This window comes from Salmo trutta, chromosome 7 (assembly GCF_901001165.1).
Source record: "Salmo trutta chromosome 7, fSalTru1.1, whole genome shotgun sequence".
Classification (NCBI taxonomy): domain Eukaryota; kingdom Metazoa; phylum Chordata; class Actinopteri; order Salmoniformes; family Salmonidae; genus Salmo; species Salmo trutta.
The window spans coordinates 49,046,103-49,066,913 of NC_042963.1; the positions used below are offsets into that span (position 1 = coordinate 49,046,103).

At 41.5% G+C, this 20,811-nt stretch overlaps 1 protein-coding gene across 3 annotated transcripts in view; it reads right to left on the bottom strand.

Moving 5' to 3' along the window:
• Positions 1-15,265, bottom strand: part of LOC115197588 (cytoskeleton-associated protein 5-A-like) — a 38,269-nt gene extending 23,004 nt beyond the window's left edge. Inside the window, exons 1-17 of one of the 3 annotated variants that reach the window (XM_029759247.1) lie at positions 15,124-15,265; positions 13,641-13,737; positions 12,915-13,108; positions 12,061-12,267; positions 11,734-11,905; positions 11,378-11,510; positions 10,834-10,934; positions 10,573-10,686; positions 10,345-10,449; positions 10,146-10,235; positions 9,584-9,748; positions 9,203-9,331; positions 6,154-6,312; positions 5,630-5,728; positions 5,283-5,393; positions 2,523-2,615; positions 2,120-2,305 (exon numbers count right to left, since the gene is read on the bottom strand). In XM_029759247.1, the coding sequence (XP_029615107.1) occupies positions 2,120-2,305; positions 2,523-2,615; positions 5,283-5,393; positions 5,630-5,728; positions 6,154-6,312; positions 9,203-9,331; positions 9,584-9,748; positions 10,146-10,235; positions 10,345-10,449; positions 10,573-10,686; positions 10,834-10,934; positions 11,378-11,510; positions 11,734-11,905; positions 12,061-12,267; positions 12,915-13,108; positions 13,641-13,697 (2,115 nt within the window). In that variant the 5' untranslated portion in view covers positions 13,698-13,737; positions 15,124-15,265. Of the gene's footprint in view, positions 1-2,119; positions 2,306-2,522; positions 2,616-5,282; positions 5,394-5,629; positions 5,729-6,153; positions 6,313-9,202; positions 9,332-9,583; positions 9,749-10,145; positions 10,236-10,344; positions 10,450-10,572; positions 10,687-10,833; positions 10,935-11,377; positions 11,511-11,733; positions 11,906-12,060; positions 12,268-12,914; positions 13,109-13,640; positions 13,738-14,977; positions 15,095-15,123 lie in introns of those variants that run through there. The other 2 variants (XM_029759250.1, XM_029759249.1) reach the window with 2 other exon arrangements.
• Positions 15,266-20,811: the final 5,546 nt, after the last annotated feature.

Here is a 20,811-nt window from a genome sequence, read left to right on the forward strand (position 1 = left end):
ATGTATACAGTTGAAGTCAGAAGTACACATACAGCTTAGCCAAATACATTTAAAACTCAGTTTAACAATTTTTAATCCTAGTAAATATTCCCTGTCTTAGGTCAGTTAGGATCACCACTTTATTTTAAGAATGTGAAATGTCAGAATAATAGTAGAAAGAATTATTTATTTCAGCTTTTGTTTGTTTCACATTCCCAGTGGGTCAGAAGTTTACATACACTCAATTAGTATTTGGTAGCATTGCCTTTAAATTGTTTAATTTGGGTCAAACATGACAAAACAGGTCCTCATGATGCCATCTGTTTTGTGAAGTGCACCAGTCCCTCCTGCAGCAAAGCACGCCCAAAACATGATGCTGCCAGCCGGGCGCTTCACGGTTGGGATGGTGTTCTTCGGTTTGCAAGCCTCCCCCTTTTTCCTCTAAACATAACGATGGTCATTATGGCCAAACAGTTCCATTTTTGTTTCATCAGACCAGAGGACATTTCTCCAAAAAGTACGATCTTTGTCCCCCTGTGCAGTTGCAAACCGTAGTCTGGCTTTTTTAATGGTGGTTTTTGAGCAATGGCTTCTTCCTTGCTGAGAGGTCTTTCAGGTTATGTCAATATAGGACTCATTTTACTGTGGATATAGATACTTTTGTACCCCCAGCTTCTTCACAAGGTCCTTTGCTGTTGTTCTGAGATTGATTTGCACTTTTCGCTCCAAAATACGTTCATCTCTAGGAGACAGAACGAGTCTCCTTCCTGAGAGGTATGACGGCTGCATGGTCCCATGGTGTTTATAATTGCGTACTATTGTTTGTACAGATGAACGTGGTACCTTCGGGCATTTGGAAATTGCTCCCAAGGATGAACCAGACTTGTGGAGGTCTACCATTTTTGTCTGAGGTCTTAGCTGATTTCTTTTGATTTTCCCATGATGTCAAGCAAAGAGGCACTGAGTTTGAAGGTAGGCCTTGAAATACATCCACAGGTACACCTCCAATTGACTCAAATGATATCAATTAGCCTATCAGAAGCTTCTAAAGCCATGACATTATTTTCTGGAATTTTCCAAGCTGTTTATAGGTGCAGTCAACTTAGTGTATGTAAACTTCTGACCCACTGGAATTGTGATACAGTGAATTATAAGTGAAATAATATGTTTGTAAACAATTGTTGGAAAAATTACTTGTGTCATACACATAGATGTCCTAACCGACTTGCCAAAACTATTGTTTGTTAACAAGAAATTTGTGGAGTGGTTGAAAAACGAGTTTTAATGACTCCAACCTAAGTATGTAAACTTCCGACTTCAACGGTATATTACGAAGTATGTCACTGTCCTTTTAAGATGACAATGCCCCTTTAAGAGCTCTGTTGCACAGCTGCGCCTAAACCATGCTTGAAACTCTGGTTGTAAAACTGCATTTGTAAAACAATGCCACATGCCCAATTTAACAAATAGAGAGATAAACATGGTAGCAATGTAAAACTGTGATTCCTCTCTTAAAAAAATAATAATCAAAAGCCAAAACTGCTTTCAAAATATTTGCCAAAACCACTTTCAAAAGTGTTCACGCAATTGCATTAAGAATTGTTGCGCACTGACTGCTTGTCAGAATACACGTTTATGGCTCTCCCGACTTGAATGCACCTTGAGAGGAATATTTACCTTGCATAGAACACACAGCAACTAGCAGACTAGGTCATAGGCCAACTACACATTACAATCTGATTTAGTATCATTAACACCATTACATGGCAAAGATAGTAGCACTGGAAAGTTATAAAGTATTGACTTTGAATGCCTTTGCCAGCAACTACAGTAGGCGACACACTGCTGTCTGAGTTGAGCGCCGCTGTGATGTCCATTATAGACTATTTAATGACATTGATCAGAACATCGGAGCGTCATCAACAATCATGCATGTCAGTTCAGTGCACACATTGTAACAGAAAATGAAATATTTGGTAATATATTTTGTACAACAACAGACATACCATCTCCAAACCAGCCCTGGAACCCCTGTGATATTTATCTTACTCACGCTGTCATATTTCTTAGTTTTGTTCTTTTCATTCAAAAACAACAGACTAACAGAACAGCAGTGTCACAAATACTGACAACAACAGACCTGTTCAGCAGTCCAGGGGAGGGAGCAGGCCTCGGCAGTAGCAGTCAGGCCCTCCTTGGCTTTACCCCCACACTTCACATCTCCTATTTTATCAACCAAGCCGTCCAGCACCACGAAGGCAGACGTCTTGGAGAAGGAGCCCTTCTGGGCTATCAGACCCACAATGTGGAGCTTCATCTGCATCACCTGAACAAACCCAAGAGCCAAAAGTCAGTTATGCAGACAGAGGCATGTGGGTGGATTCATCTAGTGAATACATTTTCTTTCTACACGCATCCAAAATAATGACAGGAGCGGGACAAAAACCAGGTCCAATACCAAAAAAGGGACTGTACACTAAAATATATATTTTATTGTGATACTTCCATTTTAGCGGTAAGTGTTTAAAGTTGGTATACTGTACCTGGAAGTTAGTCTCTTTCCAGCCTGGTTTCTTGGCCAGCATCCTGACCAGAGCCTGGCACGGCATCTCATTCTTGTCCATCTGCTCCACAGCCTGATGACAATCACATGAAAGAACATAGCATAAGATAAGAGTACATGACGCCGCCACTTAAACCATGTCTATAACCTATTTACACATGTAATCCCCAGGTAGGTTAAAACCTGTTAGGGATAGGGGGCAGTATTTTCACAGCCGGATAAAAAAAACGTACCCGATTTAATCTGGTTACTACTCCTGCCCAGAAACTAGAATATGCATATAATTAGTAGATTTGGATAGAAAACACTAAAGTTTCTAAAACTGTTTGAATGGTGTCTGTGAGTATAACAGAACTCATATGGCAGGCCAAAACCTGAGAGGATTCTATACAGGAAGTGCCCTGTCTGACAATTTGTTCTCCTACTAGGGCATCTCTATCAAAAATACAGCATCTCTGCTGTAACGTGACATTTTCTAAGGCTTCCATTGGCTCTAGGAAGGCGCCAGAAAGTGGAATGAGAGCTCTCCAGTCTCTGGGCGAAAAACAGCAGGGCTTTTTGTGAGTGGTCCTTCTGAGAACAATGACACTGGAGCGCGGGTGCACGAGACGACTCCATGTTTTACTTTCGGTGTTTGAACGAATACAACGTCGCCCGGTTGGAATATTATCACTATTTTACGAGAAAAATAGCATAAAAATGTATTTTAAACAGCGTTTGACATGCTTCGAAGTACGGTAATGGAATTTTTTGTCACGAAATGCGCCGGCGCGTCACCCTTCGGATAGTGACTTGAACGCACGAACAAAACGGAGCCATTTGGATATAACTATGGATTATTTCGAACCAAAACAACATTTGTTCTTGAAGCAGAAGTCCTGGGAGTGCATTCTGACGAAGAACAGCAAAGGTAATCCAATTTTTTTTAATAGTAAATCTGAGTTTGGTGAGTGCCAAACTTGGTGGGTGTCAAAATAGCTAGCCGTGATATCTACTCAGAATATTGCAAAATGTGCTTTCACCGAAAAGCTATTTTAATATCTGACACAGCGATTGCATAAAGGAGTTTGTGGTGGGTATGCTAGTTCTGAGCATCACATGCTAATGTAAAAAGCTGGTTTTTGATATAAATATGCACTTGATTGAACAAAACATGCAAGTATTGTATAACATAATGTCCTAGGAGTGTCATCTGATGAAGATCAAAGGTTAGTGCTGCATTTAGCTGTGGTTTTGGTTTTTGTGACATATATGCTTGCTTGAAAAATGGCTGTGTGATTATTTTTGGGAGTGTACTCTCCTGACATAATCTAATGTTTTGCTTTCGCTGTAAAGCCTTTTTGAAATCGGACAGTGTGGTTAGATTAACGAGAGTCTTATCTTTAAAATGGCGTAAAATAGTCATATGTTTGAGAAATTGAAGTTATAGCATTTGAGGTGTTTTGTATTTCGCGCCACGCTATACTTTTGGATATTGGTGAGGCGTTCCGTCTGTCCCTAACAGGTTTTAAAGCAACAACAAAAAAAAAAAGAAGAGATTTATATGCCAGTTGTAGATGCAAAAAATACACTGGAATTCAGTAGACAATACCATTATGTTGTATGGAGCATGTTCATGATATGAGCAAAAGCACCAAATTAAATAGAACACAAATGTATTTTATTATGAGGTACAGTGCATTTGGTAAGTATGACTTTTTCCACATTTTGTTACACTACAGCCTTATTCTAAAATGGATCAAATCGTTCCCCCCCTCAATATACACACAATAACCCATAATAACAAAGCAAAAACAGTTCAGACATTTTTGGTGCCTTTCTTCCTCCAGATATGACGCATTGCATTCAGACCAGAGAATCTGGTTTCTCATGGTCAGAGTCATTTGGGTGCCTTTTGGCAAACTCCAAGCGAACTGTCATGTGCCTTTTACTGAGTGGCTTCCATCTGGCCACTCTACCATAAAAGGCCTGATTGGTGGAGCGCTGCAGAGATGGTTGTCCTTCTGGAAGGTTCTCCCATCTCCAGAGGCACTCTGGAGCTCTGTCAGAGTGACCATTGGGTTCTTGGTCACCTCCCTGACCAAGGCCCTTCTCCCCCGATTGCTCAGTTTGGCCGGGCGGCCAGCTCTAGGAAGAGTCTTGGTGGTTCCAAACATCTGCCATTTAAGAATGATGGAGGCCACTGTGTTCTTGGGGGATACTGAATGCTGCAGAAATGTTTTGGTAACCTTCCCCAGATCTGTGCCACGACACAATCCTGTCTCGGAGCTCGACGGACAATTCCTTGGGACCTCATGGCTTGTTTTTTTCTCTGACATGCACTGTCAACTGTGGGACCTTTATATAGGCAGGTGTGTGCCTTTCCAAATCATGTCCAATCAATTGAATTCATCACAGGTTGACTCCAATAAAGTTGTAGAAACATCTCAAGGATGATCAATGGAAACAGGAAGCACCTGAGCTCAATTTCAAGTCTCATAGCAAAAGGTCTGAATACTTATGTAAATAAGATTCGTTTTTTTATTTGTTTACATTTGCAAAAAAAATTCTAAAAACATGTTTCGTCTGTCATTATTGGGTATTGTGTGTAGATTGATAAGGGGAAAAAACAATTTAATCAATATCAGAATAAACACTGTAACGTAACAACATGTGGAAAAGGGGAAGAGGTCTGAATACTTTCCAATTGCACTGTATGAGCAAAAAAGAAGTCAAACTATACAAGGTCAAAACTAGTCACCTTCTGAAACTCCTCCATGCTGGCCAGTCTCTCCTTCCAGTTAGCAGAGTCCAGCAGCTGCATGCAGGAGGCAGGGAGCACCGCGGCCGACTTCTCCTCACATACCTCAATCTAGTGGACACAGACATAAGAACGCACTCAAATTAACGAAGAGCAAAAACTCCCTAGAAAGAAGAAACCTAGAGAGGAACCGGGGTCAGAGGGTCAGAGCCAACCATAGAGACGACTGCCTCACTCATGTTGAAACAGATTACTAAAGCATCAAAACACAACTGAGTATTCCTACGGTGAAATGGCTGCACATTACAATCTGCGAAACAGCCGTGAAACGTTATGAGCCAACTTACCGATAGCTCTGTCTCTATGAATTCCTTTGTTTCAGGAACTTTCTTTCCTTTAGCACTCAGAGCAGAGGCAGATTTCCCTTTCTTAGGAGGTCCACCAGACTGCAAAATAATGAAAAAACACAAAAGATAACTTTTTAGTAGTAGTTGGCCACCTAATCATTGTCCGATTCCCCAATTGGTATTCATCACTCCTCACCTCTCCACCATGATAGCTGATGTATCGTGAGCGTTCTGGCAAAAAATGGTTGCTGTGCATCAACCAACTGGTTGCTACACATTGGTGGTGGAAGTAGTGAGTTTCCCCCCTTTACTATGTAAAGCGCTTTGAGCACCTACTGTAGGTGGAAAGGCGCTATATAAATGCAATCTATTATTATTCCTATGGTTCCCGTGTGTCATTAGGAGCAGTGTAGTGAGCCTGGTAAACAAAACTGGTAGCCTGGGATTCACTTTGTAATGTTGTCTCAGGCCAGAGTGGATTTATATGCATTTTAATTGTATAATTAAAAATCACCCAATCACACCTTAGCTGCCGAGGCCTTCTTGGGTGGTCCAGAGGATCTAGCTGGATTCTCAGCAGGCGGTGCAACCTTTGCAGGTGGTGCTACCTTTGCAGCAGCTGCCTTCTTCTCCGCCCCTCCTTTCTTTCCCAGCAGTTCCACTTTATCAGCACTTTCTTTAATCTGTTCATTTAGAGATGGAAGTCAGGTCCTTTCATTTGTCGTCAACTCTTTAACAGCTAAACTTGAAAAGGGTACAACCTCACTCACTCATAATAGAAGCCTTATCCAATAAACAACTCATCACATTGGCCTCAACTAGTTTTTCACAGGATAAGCAACAAGAAAACAACAGTAATATATATATATATAAAACGATATAAAATATGTATCAGTCTATAGACTTGCCTTGGGCTGTGGTGGTCACAAAATTGTCAAGCAAATAACTGTCGGTCTCATGGTAATTGACAAACACATTTAGCATCTCCTGGCTTCCATACAAGCCACTGATGCAGACCTTCGGAACATCTACATTTTAAATCCATTTAATATAGCCTACACCATCACAAATCCATTATTTATTTTAGGTCTAAAGAAATATGATATGAAGAAAATGTAGTCTATTTCAAAAGAACAGAATAGCATACTTTGAGTTGTCCTCATGTTAGGTCCCGATATGGCTATGACAAATGGCTGTGGGCTACACTAGTTTATTTAGCAGACAAGATTTGCTTAGAATTCCGTGGCATTACTTTATAGTATGAAGAATTACAATTGAACATAGCTGAATTAAAATAGAAAGGATATTTTCTCCAACTGATTTGAGTGCGCACTTTCGGCTATTCTGTGTTGAGCGGTTAAGAAAAAAAGATGTAGTCCTATATGCTTAATTTAGAGTTATTAATTTAACTTTAGTTGTTCTACAAACGTTGGGCTGTATGTTTAGATTTAATACATTGTAAGGCTGCATGACGCGACTAATGATCACTTGAAAAGTCGCACTTCATCAGTCTCTTATTCACAATTTGACAAGCACTTGATAATGCCTCGAATTTCCCGACGGCATCCCTTTGTGTGGCCATAATGCACCCTAAAAAAACGATGCCTTTTGCGGCCAGTGGCTGTTGTGCCCTTGGCCCAGAGTGCTGCGTTGTGCCCTTCTCCCTGAGTGCTGCGCGCTCTGAAGCACCTCTCACTCACATGGTTCTCCATCACGTGATCAGGTGTTACTCATTGGCTACAAGCGTAGACAGACATTAGGGATGCAACTGCGTGCGTCCTTATACAATTCCGAGATGCATATTGGAAGAACGGTCCATATTTACTTTTCGTCAGCCAACAAGATGAGTAGGCTTAACGTACAGCAAAAGCACTATCCCCCATAGTACTAAAGTTGACCTATTCTGTGCAAGAAATAAATATTCCAAACACAGTCTGGGACAGTTGTGGGATGAGATAGATCCCAAAAGAATACAACCACTAGCATCAATGTGGCTGACGCAACAGATCAGAACATTTGGCTTAAAATATGTCGATAAACTATTAGGATATTTCTTCTCATTACAAGCGCAGCAATGCACACATGATAGTAGGCTATAAGCGTGAATGTTCCATTAGTGGAAAACACCATTATCAAAAGTGACCGCAAGTGTGATTATACATGTAATGCTTTTATTATAAAGGTGCATTTGTAATGGTGAATATTATCTTCCCCAAACTTGAAACTCACGTGCTGCTTATGTACGCCAGTTAGGCTCTACACCCATTGTAAAGCGGATTAATGTGCTTAATTTTAAGACGTTATTTGGCCACTTTGTGTTTTGATAAGGTTTGTATCACAACTAAAGGCCCATGGGCTAAGCTACATGAGGTGTGCGACTGATTTGAAAAGGTCACACAAAAAAAGGCATTGTTTCTTATACTGGGCATCATACACAAGTGATAATATATAATTCACAAGTGATAGGCTAATATTGTCACCCATCAGACTATTCTTGATTTAAATCTGGTCAGGTTCTAATTTTCAGAGTAAAAACTCGACGGACACTACGAAAGCTTAAACCAAGTTTATTCTTCCCAGAGGATCAATACAGCTGCATTAGACAAAAACCTTTTCACACAAGCACAGGCTTTTAACCCTTCCTCCTAGGCCGAGTCTCCTCCTACACATCTGTACAAACATTGTATCTTAACTGCAAGGCACGACACTTAAGTGATACGGGCCATAAACTTTTATTTCTCCCTTAACGTGACCTGACCTAGACCCCCTTCATCACTAATCCATGGCTCTCTCCCCTTATCAAGGCCTGCCACATGCCACATGTGAACGCTTTCCCTGCAATCAGTACATTCCAAGCTTAGTTGCACACACTATATACATCTTCCTCCTACAGATACCCATTAACTTCTGGTGTAGACCCTCTAAACCTAAGCACTCAATATTTCAATAGGATACCTGACAATTAACCTTATCCCAAGTTTAGGAGTTTAGTACCCAGAATCCATCAACATATACGTGTGAAGTTTGGATTTAGACAGGTGCATGACAATGGTCCTGTTTCCAAACGGGGGTAGCGGGGGAAAAAACGTCATCTATGCACTTAAATAGTAAATGAAGGACACTTTTCCCATGGTTCATTTTCATGCCAGACAGGTAGGCTATACTCCTGTTGTAAAGATAAGCAATGTGCTTAATATTAGGAAAGTTGAGAAATAAATATAGTAGGCCTAGCCTATAGAAAGCTGATGGGATCCTCTTTTTAGCAGAGGCCATCACTCTGTTTTCTCACACAATTGCATAGCCTATAGAAATGTTGCACAACATGAGCTCTCATGAACTGTTTGATTAGATTTGAGTACATTTGCATTGACGTCAGACTGATTAGAGGGACAATAGAGTGCTGAGTACCAGGCAGTTAGCAAGTTCGGTAGGCTACTAATGATCAGCAGCAGCATTAGAACTTGGAGAATCATCATTACCGTGACTAAACGGTCACGTGGAATTTGACTGCCTTCATGACTCGCGACCGCCGGTGTGGCGGTAATACGGTCATCGCAACAGCCCTAGCCTCACCTTGTCAAGCTTGAGTTTATCCAGATCAGCCAGGAATGGGTTGACAGCCTTCTCACCCACCACCTTCATGGCTGTACCCAAAGCTTCATACGCAGCATCTCTCACCTCTGGGGCCGAATCATTCACTTGCTGAGAGGGTTAATCAAGAGATCAGGAGTAGGAGCATTACTCCACACACTCAATCACAAATTGGAGGACAGAGCATAATCTGAACAGAGGGCCATTTTCCCAGACACAGATAAAGCCTAGCCCTACACTAAAAAGCATTTACAATGTTAGAGTCTTGACTAAGCATGCTTTTTAGTCCAGGACAACACTTAACCTGTGTCTGGGAAATCAGCCCTGAATTTGCCTGCTTAGAAATAGGAAATGTTCAGATACCTTGAGAAATGCAGGGCAGAAAGCTTTGAGCATGCTCTTTGGCAATGTGGCTTGGGTACAGTGGCGGAAGCTTCTGGCCAGGAACAGAGAGGCCTGTTGTTTGATGGAAGGGTTCTTATTGTCCATCACCCCCAATACATCCTCACTGATATTCTGGAGAGTTGTCTGAAAAACATTGATAGCATTGTGTCAAAAACAAGACATTGAGGCTCCCGAGTGGCGCAGCAGTCTAAGGCACTGCATAGCAGTGCTAGCGGCATCACTACAGATCTGGGTTCGATCCTTGGCTGTGTCGCAGCCAGCAGCAACCGGGAGACCCATGAGGCTGCGTACAATTGGCCCAGCATCGTTAGGGAAGGGTTTGGCTCTAGAGACTCATGTGGCGGGCCGGGAGCATGCACTGACACGTCGCCAATTGTAGGGTGTTTCCTCCGACACTTTGGAGCGGCTGGCTTCCGGGTTAATCAAGAAATTGCAGAACTATTAACAATCCAAATATCACTGTGACAGTAATCCAAATGCAATCTATATGCATCTACACTGGATGAAACAGTATACTCACAGTAAGGAAGACTGCATCAATAGCCTCTTGCAAGGCCTGGACCACTTGAGGTTTCTTCTCTTTAAACTTTTCTAAAATCGTTGGCACCACCTTGAAAACATTGCGCATAATATATAAGTACTTCTCTTTTTTCGTCAGAAATCAAGATGTACAAAGAGATGTTCCCTCTGCCGTGAGGATAGCTACCTAGTTAACTTACATGTCCTGCATATGTTCCAAACTTCTTCCGGAGCCCAGCAGCTAGTCCTGCCAAACATTTGGCTGCCAAGGTCACCAACATAACATTTGCATCTTTCCCAATAACCTGGAAAACAAGACAGAGTTGTTCAGTAGATTTTTCATTGTCGACCGACCTACTTCCTTGAGACGCATTCCATTTCCCAGGATCCCTGGGATCTCCATTAAGCAGATATGCATGTTACTCTACCTTTTTTAGTGCTCTGACTAAGTCCCCATAGTCACCGTTCTCCAATTTAGGATTTTTAGCCAAGGTCTCCAATGCTTCCAAGGCCTCTTTCCTCTCCTGCCATTTTTTGGCCTCCTATGGTCAAATAAAAATCAGATAGTTGTTACAAGAAACAAATTTGCAGTGAAACTCATCATATAAAATAATTTAGACACATTCAGCATTACATCACACCCAAAGATCCAATAGGGCCTTTCCTAAAACACAGGGGCCCAAACTTACAATTTTATCATAGAAGTCTTTAGGTAGTTTGGAGAGGATCTCCACTGGTTCCAGCAGCTCATAAGGATCAACCTGAGGTGCAGGTTCTTCATCATTATCTCCTGAAAGAGTTTACAGACTGAGACCATCTGATATTGTAGTCCTAGACCCATCTCATCAGTAAGAGTATAGAAGAAGAAAAAAGACAGGGGATATATTGGAGACGGTTTGATGTCGACGCTTCAGCACAAAGGCCTTTCTCAAGACCAGTTTCCATCATACGTCAATCTTCTTGTCTGTCAACAACACCTGGGCATTTAAAGTTCACTTTCACAAAGATATAAAGCATTGCAAAAATTCACTCTCAAACGCCATTGATGAAGATCAATTGTTCCACAAATGGAATTAAGCTGCAGGGGGTAAAAAGCAGCCTAGTCACAGATCTCTTTGTGCCATCTAGCCAACATTTCCATAAGGAGTGGGCAAGATGGCACAAACACACCGGCACCCAGGCTAGGAAAAAGGCTTAAATGTGAACATCAAAACTATTTATGATAAAGCCTACCGTCTGCCTCGTCTCCTCCAGCCGCCTGCTGCTGTTCAAACTTGGCCTTGAGGGCCTGCTGGGAGCGGAGGAAGCGACTCTGTTTAGGGGCCGTTGTTGGCAGCTTCACCCACTCCTCTTCCAGCTCTTTCAACTGTGGAAGAAAGAGGAAGAAACCCAACTGTTAGACATCCCATTCATCGGTTGTTCCGGCATTTAGGGAGACCCATATTGCACATGAGCATAGAGAAACTCTGGCTGCATCTCAATTTGTCTTGCCACAATTCCATGCTATAATCCTATTATTGGAGACGGTCCAAAGTACCTCCCCTCAGAAGAAAGGATGTGTATGAAAGTGTTCAGAAGTGTCATCTCACCTGAACAGAGTTGATGCCCTGGAGAGGAGGTCGCAGAGCATCCCGGATCCATTTATAGATCTCTACTGAGAGTAGTTTGGCCTCATCTCGAACTGCCTTTTCTCTCGACTCAAACTGTTTGGGCAAAACTTTCACCACTGGCTTCAGGGTAATAATCTTGGAGCCAAATTCACTGGAAATGAAAGAATAAAAATTGTGTTACATTTCAGAATTTAGGCCTATGTATGTAATGAAAATAGCAATGGTAAAAAAAAAAAAAAAAAAAAAAAAGTGTGAATTAATTGGTTGGAGAAATCTCTAGGAAATCTAAGAAATTGAACAGCTCACCTAAGTGCCTTCCTTAAAGTTTCAATACAGGTGACAACAATCTTAGGGTTTTTGTTATCGAGGCCTTTGATGAGCTCGTCCTGAACCACCTCAGCCCTCTCGATCTCTATGTACATGAGGCAGATGTCAGAGCCCAGCTCTTTGGCCCTGGCTTTAGGCTGGTTAAACACTTTACTGACCACTCCAGACACCACCTCTCCTGATGTTCTGGAACACAAGTACAATACAGAGAAGAATACTTAGCCAACCATTCAAATACAAGCTGTTGAAATTCTGTAAAATGTGGGATACATACTGTAGAGTGTACATCATATAACAAGGGTTTGTGGAAACAATATTTGACATCCGATACCATTGTAGAATGCAATATAATAGCATGTTGTTTATAACCAGAAGCTGTCCAGGAGGTGTATGAGGTCATCTGAAAATACCACCTTTTAGCTAAACTCAGTATCTACCAGTCATTCAATAGTGTAATCCTTGCCCAATAGGCTGCACACAATAGATGGATATGATGTCAGACTGACTCACGCCATAAATAAATATCAGACAGGCATCACATTTCTCCTGACTGTGTTGCAGCATACTGGAGCTTTCCACAACAAGCCCATATTCACACAGAGAGCAGTACTTATAACACAAACATAAAGCTTTCACTGGGAGACTGTTGTTATATTCACCCATAGAATTACGATGAGTCATGTATTATAATTCTATGAAATCACCTAACCTGTAGACCCAGGCTATAAGCTAGGCCTCTTCATTAGTCTTTATACAGTGTTTACATCAGGAAATATTCAAGTAGCCTGAAGACTGAGAACAAGTCAGATGACAGATGTAGGTTTAATACTTACTTGCCAGCCAAATGAGCTTTCTCAACGTAAGCAAGTGCTGCCTCGAGGCCCTTGAGCTGGGCCACAGCATTTGAGTCTGTCACAAACTTCTTAAGCAGGCCCAGGTATTTGCCCCATTCTGGGCTCTTCTCATCCTCTATACGCTGGAAGAGCTTCAGGGCTTCTTCATAGCCATTTAGTCTGGCTTTCCATACCTTGGTTGGGATGAAGCAGGAGAATAGTGAGCATTGTGAGGAGAGGGAGTCAAGGTCATTTTGAGTTTATAATTAAGTGATAGGGTGATGTGATCCAGATTCTAGTTGGAATGCCAGAGTAGAGAAACTAATTTAAAATGGGCCTTCTTTGGATGTTATATTGGGCTGTTGCTTGGCCTAGCATATAATCCATTGTGATTGAAGCAGTCAGTAAGGGGTTTCGATCATTTGAGAGAAACTGAAGAGCGGGATTAGTTATACTTTTGTATTAGTTATACTTTTGGAAGAAGCCAATAAGCCTTCTCCAGTCTAGCTCTATGCTGCTGGAAATCCAGTTTAAATTAGATGTTTTTGTGGGAAAAAAACATGTTCAATAAAAGCTGCTCTATAAATGATCTTACAATGAGAATACTAGGTGTGCTATTGGATAACATTTTATGAAACAAAACCACCGCTGCTGAAACGCATCCAGCAAGGATTCAACACAGAGGAAAGTCAGGTTTGTTTTATAGTGTGTTTAAGGGGTAATCACCTTGTGTTCACACTTCTGGTCGATGGGCAACTTCATCCACTCACTGTCGTCACCCATGATGACCTCTGTGTGTTTGCCTTAGGCCTTACAAACTCAACTGTAATGGAAATATGAAAACAAAGTGAGTCACCATTTTTTATGTGACATCCATTTTAAGTTGGAATGAGTGCTGGTATGTCAACAGTGCAGTCATTTCCATAGTTATCATACCAATGTGAAATTAGAAAACATCATGCAATTTATTCATGAAAGCATCAGTATGATACTCTGGCCTACACCAATAGCACTTGTGTGCAAAGTACAGACATAATTCAGTAGAACCATTAGCTTTTCTAATGCAATGTCTGAGTAGAGATCTAAAAGACAAAACGTGTCCATTACAATACCCCGCTAGTTGTGGTTAAAATGGCTGTGCTACAGCTCTATTTGAAAGGACAAACCATGCGATTCTCCCCTAATGCATTCTCAGGAGAGAGGCTGCCTTTTCAGATTTCATATTGATCCATGCAGTTTGGGGTAAACAGCTTTGACACATGAAGTGCATATTTTGTCAACAATATGTTAGTCATCTATCCATCTGTCTAGTTATCTAGCTAACGTTAGCTAGCCAAATTAGTTACTTGAAAACATAACCTATATGGTTTTATTAGCTGAGCGATTGTAAAGATTTGCCAAATAACATGGCAACAGAGTCTGGCAAAAAGCTATGATATCGCAGACTGGCTGGGGCGAGTTCAATATTTTGGCTGGGTAAGGTTAGATGGCTTAGCTACACTAACTAACTAGCTAAGTTAACTACATGAGTTAACTGCGAGTCTGCGACACTAGCAAACATCGATTTAACTAGTTAGCTAAGTAATGCCAAACATAGTGTGTTCAATGATAATACAATAAAACATGTATGGCATGATGGAAAAATGCTTGGAAAAGGCTCCATCTTCAACACAATCTCAATAGGGTAACTAGCTAACGTTAGGCTAATGATAAACATTGACAGAACCTCGCCCGCAAATCAAATAACGATATATATACACACGCATACTTTAGAATTAAGGGGCACAGTTAAGCATCAATGCACAGCTAGTTATCTAACTAACGATGCTAAGCTAAGACTGTTCTTGCAAACGTCAGCTGACAACATCAACTGAAGCTAGCTAATAATGGTTAGCAACAGTAGCTAGCAACTTAGCTAGATGCGCCTGTCAACACGCCCAAAACCCAACCATCCATTTTGACTTTTTACAAGGATACTTTATCACCAACCAGTATAACGTGGAGTAAAATATAAAGCATGGTGATATTGTATTAAGCTGACATATGCACACAATAAGACTCACTATTGTCTGCCACAAAGCTAATCCATCCGCGAACCACAGGGCCCAGAAATCGCAGAACAATAATGTCGAAATCCGCGTGAAAGCGCGGGCTCGCCTTTCAGTAGGAAGCTAACACGCAAACCAATGAATAAAGGCCTTTTGGTTACCTGGGGGTCTTTCTGGTAGGCAAATGGACGTTAGCTAGCTAACGTTATATAGATAGAGACGATATTTGATCATTACTCTCTGCGAGCTTTGAAACGCCTCCAAGGGCGGAGAGTCTGAGGGAGCACCACCAGAGAGGGGCACCGCCTCAAGCAGTCATCCCACGTCATTGCCAGTAAAAAAAAAAAATGGACCTCAACCTGTGCTTACATGGCAACATTCAATCACAAGTATCCTGATGCCAATTCCTGCTCATAGAGCAAATTGTATATCTGCATATAGCACAAGGCATATGCATTGAACATAATGTGAGCCCTGAAACTGTAAAGGTACAGACAGACAGCATTCTATTCATCCCCAGTGCCTGAGGGTTAATGAATCAGTCCTCAAACTAATACCACTGTCTTCCCTGAGGTGAGTTTGGTGCTCTCTCTATTGTCTTCAGTCCACCCCTGTCCCTTCCTTTCTCTGCTCTAAAACACTCGTTTTAAGATTAAGGGTAGACTGTGCAACTTTCATAAGGTCTGGATGCCTTATATGGAACACTGTACGACAAAAGGAGTCTGTATTGAAAACATGCCCACTTCAGGGAAGATACCTATTTAGGCAATCCCTAGCTGCTGGGTTGCTCAGTCCTGTCCCTGGGGCTGTACTGTTGTCACTCTGGCCTCGACCTAACACATCTGAAACCAATAATAAATGTTTCACTAAGATCCTAAAGATGAGTGGGGTGTGTTGGGTTGAAGCGCTGCAGGGCAGTGGACCCCTAGGGGCAGGACAGGGTGACCCAGCTATATTGTGTGCAAGTAAAACGAGCTCTACAGTACTATTAGGCCTATGGTATGAATTATATGGAACGTGTACTGTTTCTGTGTGTTAATGTGTAGGTGTATGTGTGTTTTCATTCAACTTTTGTTTTCCAAACCTTTCCCTTGAGACATAAAAAAAAAGATGGGAAGGCAGTTGTGCTGCGGAGAGAGTTGAGTTATTGACTAGACTGGTGGGGGTCGGGTGTGTAGGCGGCTTTGGTTGGCTGGGTTGTCTTTCTGAAATTTGTACTTTATTTGTAAGAGTTGTTTATTTGTCAGGCAATTGGTTAAAGGTGCAACACAATATTGATTATTGAATGATCATGGATCAAGTTCAATCTTATCAATCACTTAAACATATTTAATAATATCTTACCTAGCTTGATGACTGTGGGCATTTTTGCTTACTTTTTGTTGTTCTAAATAGAGAAGGCTAGAAGGGCCATGGGTCATATTAGATTGTGTAGAAATGTAGGAAATGTGCTTTAGATGCCCCCAAAAATGGGAGGACCCCCAGACACCGTGCCAAGTTATGTTCCTTTCTGCAAATAGCACTGCTGGGTGATTTAAAAAGTTGTAGTCAATCGATCAATAATATAATGATACTCTTAGCAAAACATTTTTTTAAACGTACAATATGTAGAATCTATGAAAATAGAAAGGTTCAGAACATTAGTGAAACAACACAGCACAGTTGAAAATATATGGATGGTGTTCAGAGATAGATTGGAGGGGTTGAGTGGAGCTGGATGGGACTAAAAATAAACAAAATATAACTATTGTAAAATATACTGGCCGGTTTCCACGTCCTCAGATAATCCATATAAAGTACAGTAATGTGTTAAATTAGAGGCATGTGTGAAAGAGAAACCATTGTTGAAATACTATAAAATACTAATATAATGGCAAATCGAATGAGAGATGGCTGATCTTGCCCTGTTTGAAGATTTAGCACAGGCTGCATTCCACAGAGAGCGTGTTTTTAGAGACAGGTGGGACTTTTTTTGCAGAAAGTACTGATTGGCTCATCAGATATACTGTAGTGTCCCAAAACCAATCACATAGGATCTTTGCGAGGATTTAAGACATACTTTAGAAAAACAAACACATTCCACTGCACATCAAAGTGCTCTCCACCCTCAGGTTTTTGGCAACGGGTACTTTTCAGTGGGAGCTTGGCGATCACCATCTCACATCCCTCAATGAGTCAATGTTTTGGGTGCAATCATCAGTAAAATGAACTGTAACATTCAATTTCCATATACCATCGCACAACAGGTTAAATTCAAGAATGGTTTCTTTCCCATCAATGGGTTCCCAAATACGAACGCAGTAATAGACGGAATCCATCCCAAACGACTTCAACTAACAGAAAAGGCTTCCACTCTTAAAGTGCAGGTGATGGGTTGTGTGATACCCAAAAAACGCTGCTGAATGTGGTGGCAAGGTGGCTAGGTGGAACATACTACTCATTCATTCTGGAGAACAGCAATGTTGGCCTGTCCTTAAGTCCAAAAATCCTATAGCATTTGTGATTTTTAAAATAGAATCCCATAGGATTCTCACGATCCTATAGGATTTTGCAACATCTCAATCAGAATCCTTTTGGAATCCTATTGGACAACTTTTTTCCTATTGGTTAAGTGCTTGTAAGTAAGCATTTAACATTGTATTTGGCGCATGTGACAAATAACATTTGATTTGATTGAAATTAAAAAGTTATCATATTGGATCCTGTAGGATTCTCGCAGTCCTATAGGATTTTGTGTCACCTGTATCAGAATCCTATTGGAATCCTATTAGACCCATTTTTTCCTTTTGGAAATAAAAAGTAATACTTTTGGACCCCATATGATTCTAGCAATTCTATAGTATTTTGTAATCACCTCTATCAGAATCCTATTGGAACGGTTTTGTTAATTGCACCCATGAATTTATATACTGAACAAGCATGCAACAATTTCAAAGATGTTACTGAGTTACAGTTCCTATAAGGAAATCAGTCAATTTATATAAATTCATTAGGACCTAATCTGTGGATTTCACATGACTGGGAATACGATATATCTGTATTCCAAAATCATGGGCATTATTTGCTGCTTTAGTGGAGGCTTTCCACTAGATATTGGAACATTGCTGCAGGGACTAGCTTCCATTCAGCCACAAGAGCATTAGTGAGGTCGGGCACTGATGTTGGGCAATTATGCCTGGCTTGGAGTCGGTGTTTCAGTTCATCCCAAAGGTGTTCGATGGAGTTTAGGTCAGGGTTCTGTGCAGGCCAGGCAAGTTCTTCCACACCAATCTCGACAATCCATTTCTGTATTGACCTTACTTTGTGCACAGGGGCATTGTCATGCTGAAACATGAAAGGGCTTTCTCCAAACTGTTGCCACAAAGTTGGAAGCACAGAATTGTCTACAATGTCATTGTGCTGTTATATTAAGATTTCCCTTCACTGGAATGGCGTGATTCATCACTCCAGAGAACGCATTTCCACTGCTCCAGAGTCCAATGGCGGCAAGCTTTACACCACTCCAACCAACGCTTGACATTGCGCTGAAACACAACCCATCCATGCTGCACTGCTTCTTGACACAATGTGCGGCTGCTTGGCCATGGAAACCCATTTCATGATGCTCCTTATACAGTTCTTGTGCTGACGTTGCTTCCCGAGGCAGTTTGGAACTCAGTAGTGAGTGTTGCAACCAAGGACAGATTATTATTTTTTATTTATTTATTTTTATATACATATTTTTTTTTTTTTGTTCTTTATTTTATTCGTTGTTCTTTATTTTTAGATCTTATTTTTTACATTTCTTTAGTTATTATTATATAAAAAATGTTTACCCCTTTTTCGTGGTTAAAGTCTTGTCCCATCACTGCAACTTCCGTATGGACTTGGGAGAGGCGAAGGTCGAGAGGCGTGCGTCCGCTGAAACACAACCCATCCATGCTGCACTGCTTCTTGACACAATGCCCACTTAACCCGGATGCACCAATGTGTCGGGGGAAACATGTACAGCATACATTGCGCACGGCCCGCCACAGAAGTCGCTTGTGCACGATGGGACAAGAACATCCCTGTCGGTCAAACCCTCCCCTAACGATGCTGGGCCAACTGTGCACCACCCCATGGGTCTCCCAGTCACGGCCAGCTGCGATAGAGCCTGGACTTGAACCAGGATCTCTAGTGGCACAGCTAGCACTGCAATGCAGTGCCTTAGACCACTGCGCCACTAGGGAGGCTAGGACAGATGATTTTTTAGGCACTACGTGCTTCAGCACTCAGTGGTCCCATTCTGTCAGCTTGTGTGTCCTACCACTTAGCGGCTGAGCCGTTGTTGCTCCTAGACGTTTCCACTTCACAATAACAGTACTTACAGTTGACCGTGGCAGCTCTAGTAGGGCAGAAATTTTTACGATCTGACTTGTTGGAAAGGTGGCATCCTATGACGTTGCCACATTGAAAGTCACTGAGCTCCTTACTAAGGCCATTCTACTGCCAATGTTTGTCTATGGAGACTGCATGGCTGTGTGCTCGATTTTATACACCTGTCAGCAACGGGTGTGGCTGAAATAGCCGAATCCTCTCATTTTAAGGAGTGTCCACATACTTTTGTATATCTAGTGTACCTTAAAAAAAGGTAGGGGCGTGGATCAGAAAACCAGTCAGTACCTGTACTGCCCACCATTTGCCTCATGCAGCGCAACACATCTCCTTTGCATAGAGTTGATCAGTCTGTTGATTGTGGCCTGTGGAATGTTGTCTCAGTCCAATGGCTGTATGAAGTTGCTTGATACTGGAACACACTGTCATACACGTCGATCCAGAGCATTCCAAACATGCTCAATGGGTGAAATGTCTGGTGAGTATGCAGGCCATTGAAGAACTGGGACATTTTCAACTTCCAGAAATTGTGTACATATCCTTGCAACATGGGGCCATCCATTATCATACTAAAACATGAGGTGAAGGTTGCAGATGAATTACACGACAAATGGGCTCCAGGATCTTTTCACGGTATCTCTGTGCATTCAAATTGCCATTGATAAAATGCAATTGTGGTCGTTGTCCGTAGCTTATGTCTGTCCATACCATAACCCCACCGCCACCATGGGGCACTTGCAAACCAGTCGCCCACACCATGCCATACGCGTGGTCTGCGGTTGTGAGGCCGGTTGAACGTACTGCCAAACTCTCTAAAAGGATCTTGGAGGTGAACATTCAATTCTCTGGCAACCGCTCTGGTGGATATTCTTGCAGTCAGCATGCCAATTGCACTCTCCCTCAAAACTTGAGACATCTGTGGGCATTGTGTTGTGTGACAAAACTACACATTTTAGAATGGCCTGTTAATTTCCTCAGCACAAGGTGCACCTGAGTAAGAATCATGCTGTTTAATCAGCTTCTTGATATGCCACACCTATCAGGTGGATGGATTATCTTGGTAAAGCATAAATGCTCACTAACAGGGATGTAAACAAATTTGTACACAAAATTTGAGAGAAATAAGCTTTTCGAAATAAGCATTTCTGCTATCTCTTATTTCAGCTCATTAAACATGGGACCAACACTTTTCATTGCATTTATATTTAACACCATTACATTTGTCTGTTTCGATTAGGGACCGGGGAGAAAATGCAATAACACCAAAACAGTGGAAAGATTGGTCCTGTGCAAAATCAGTTTGACAGGTTTTAAAATGTAATCATTTTTTTATTGGTTACGTGTTTAACAGATGTTATTGAGGGTGTAGTGAAATGCTTGTGCTTCTAGCTCCGACAGTGCAGTAATATCTAACAAGTGATATCTAACAGCTTCACAACATATACCCAAAATATACGTAAATATAAGTAAGGAATGGATTAAGAATATATATA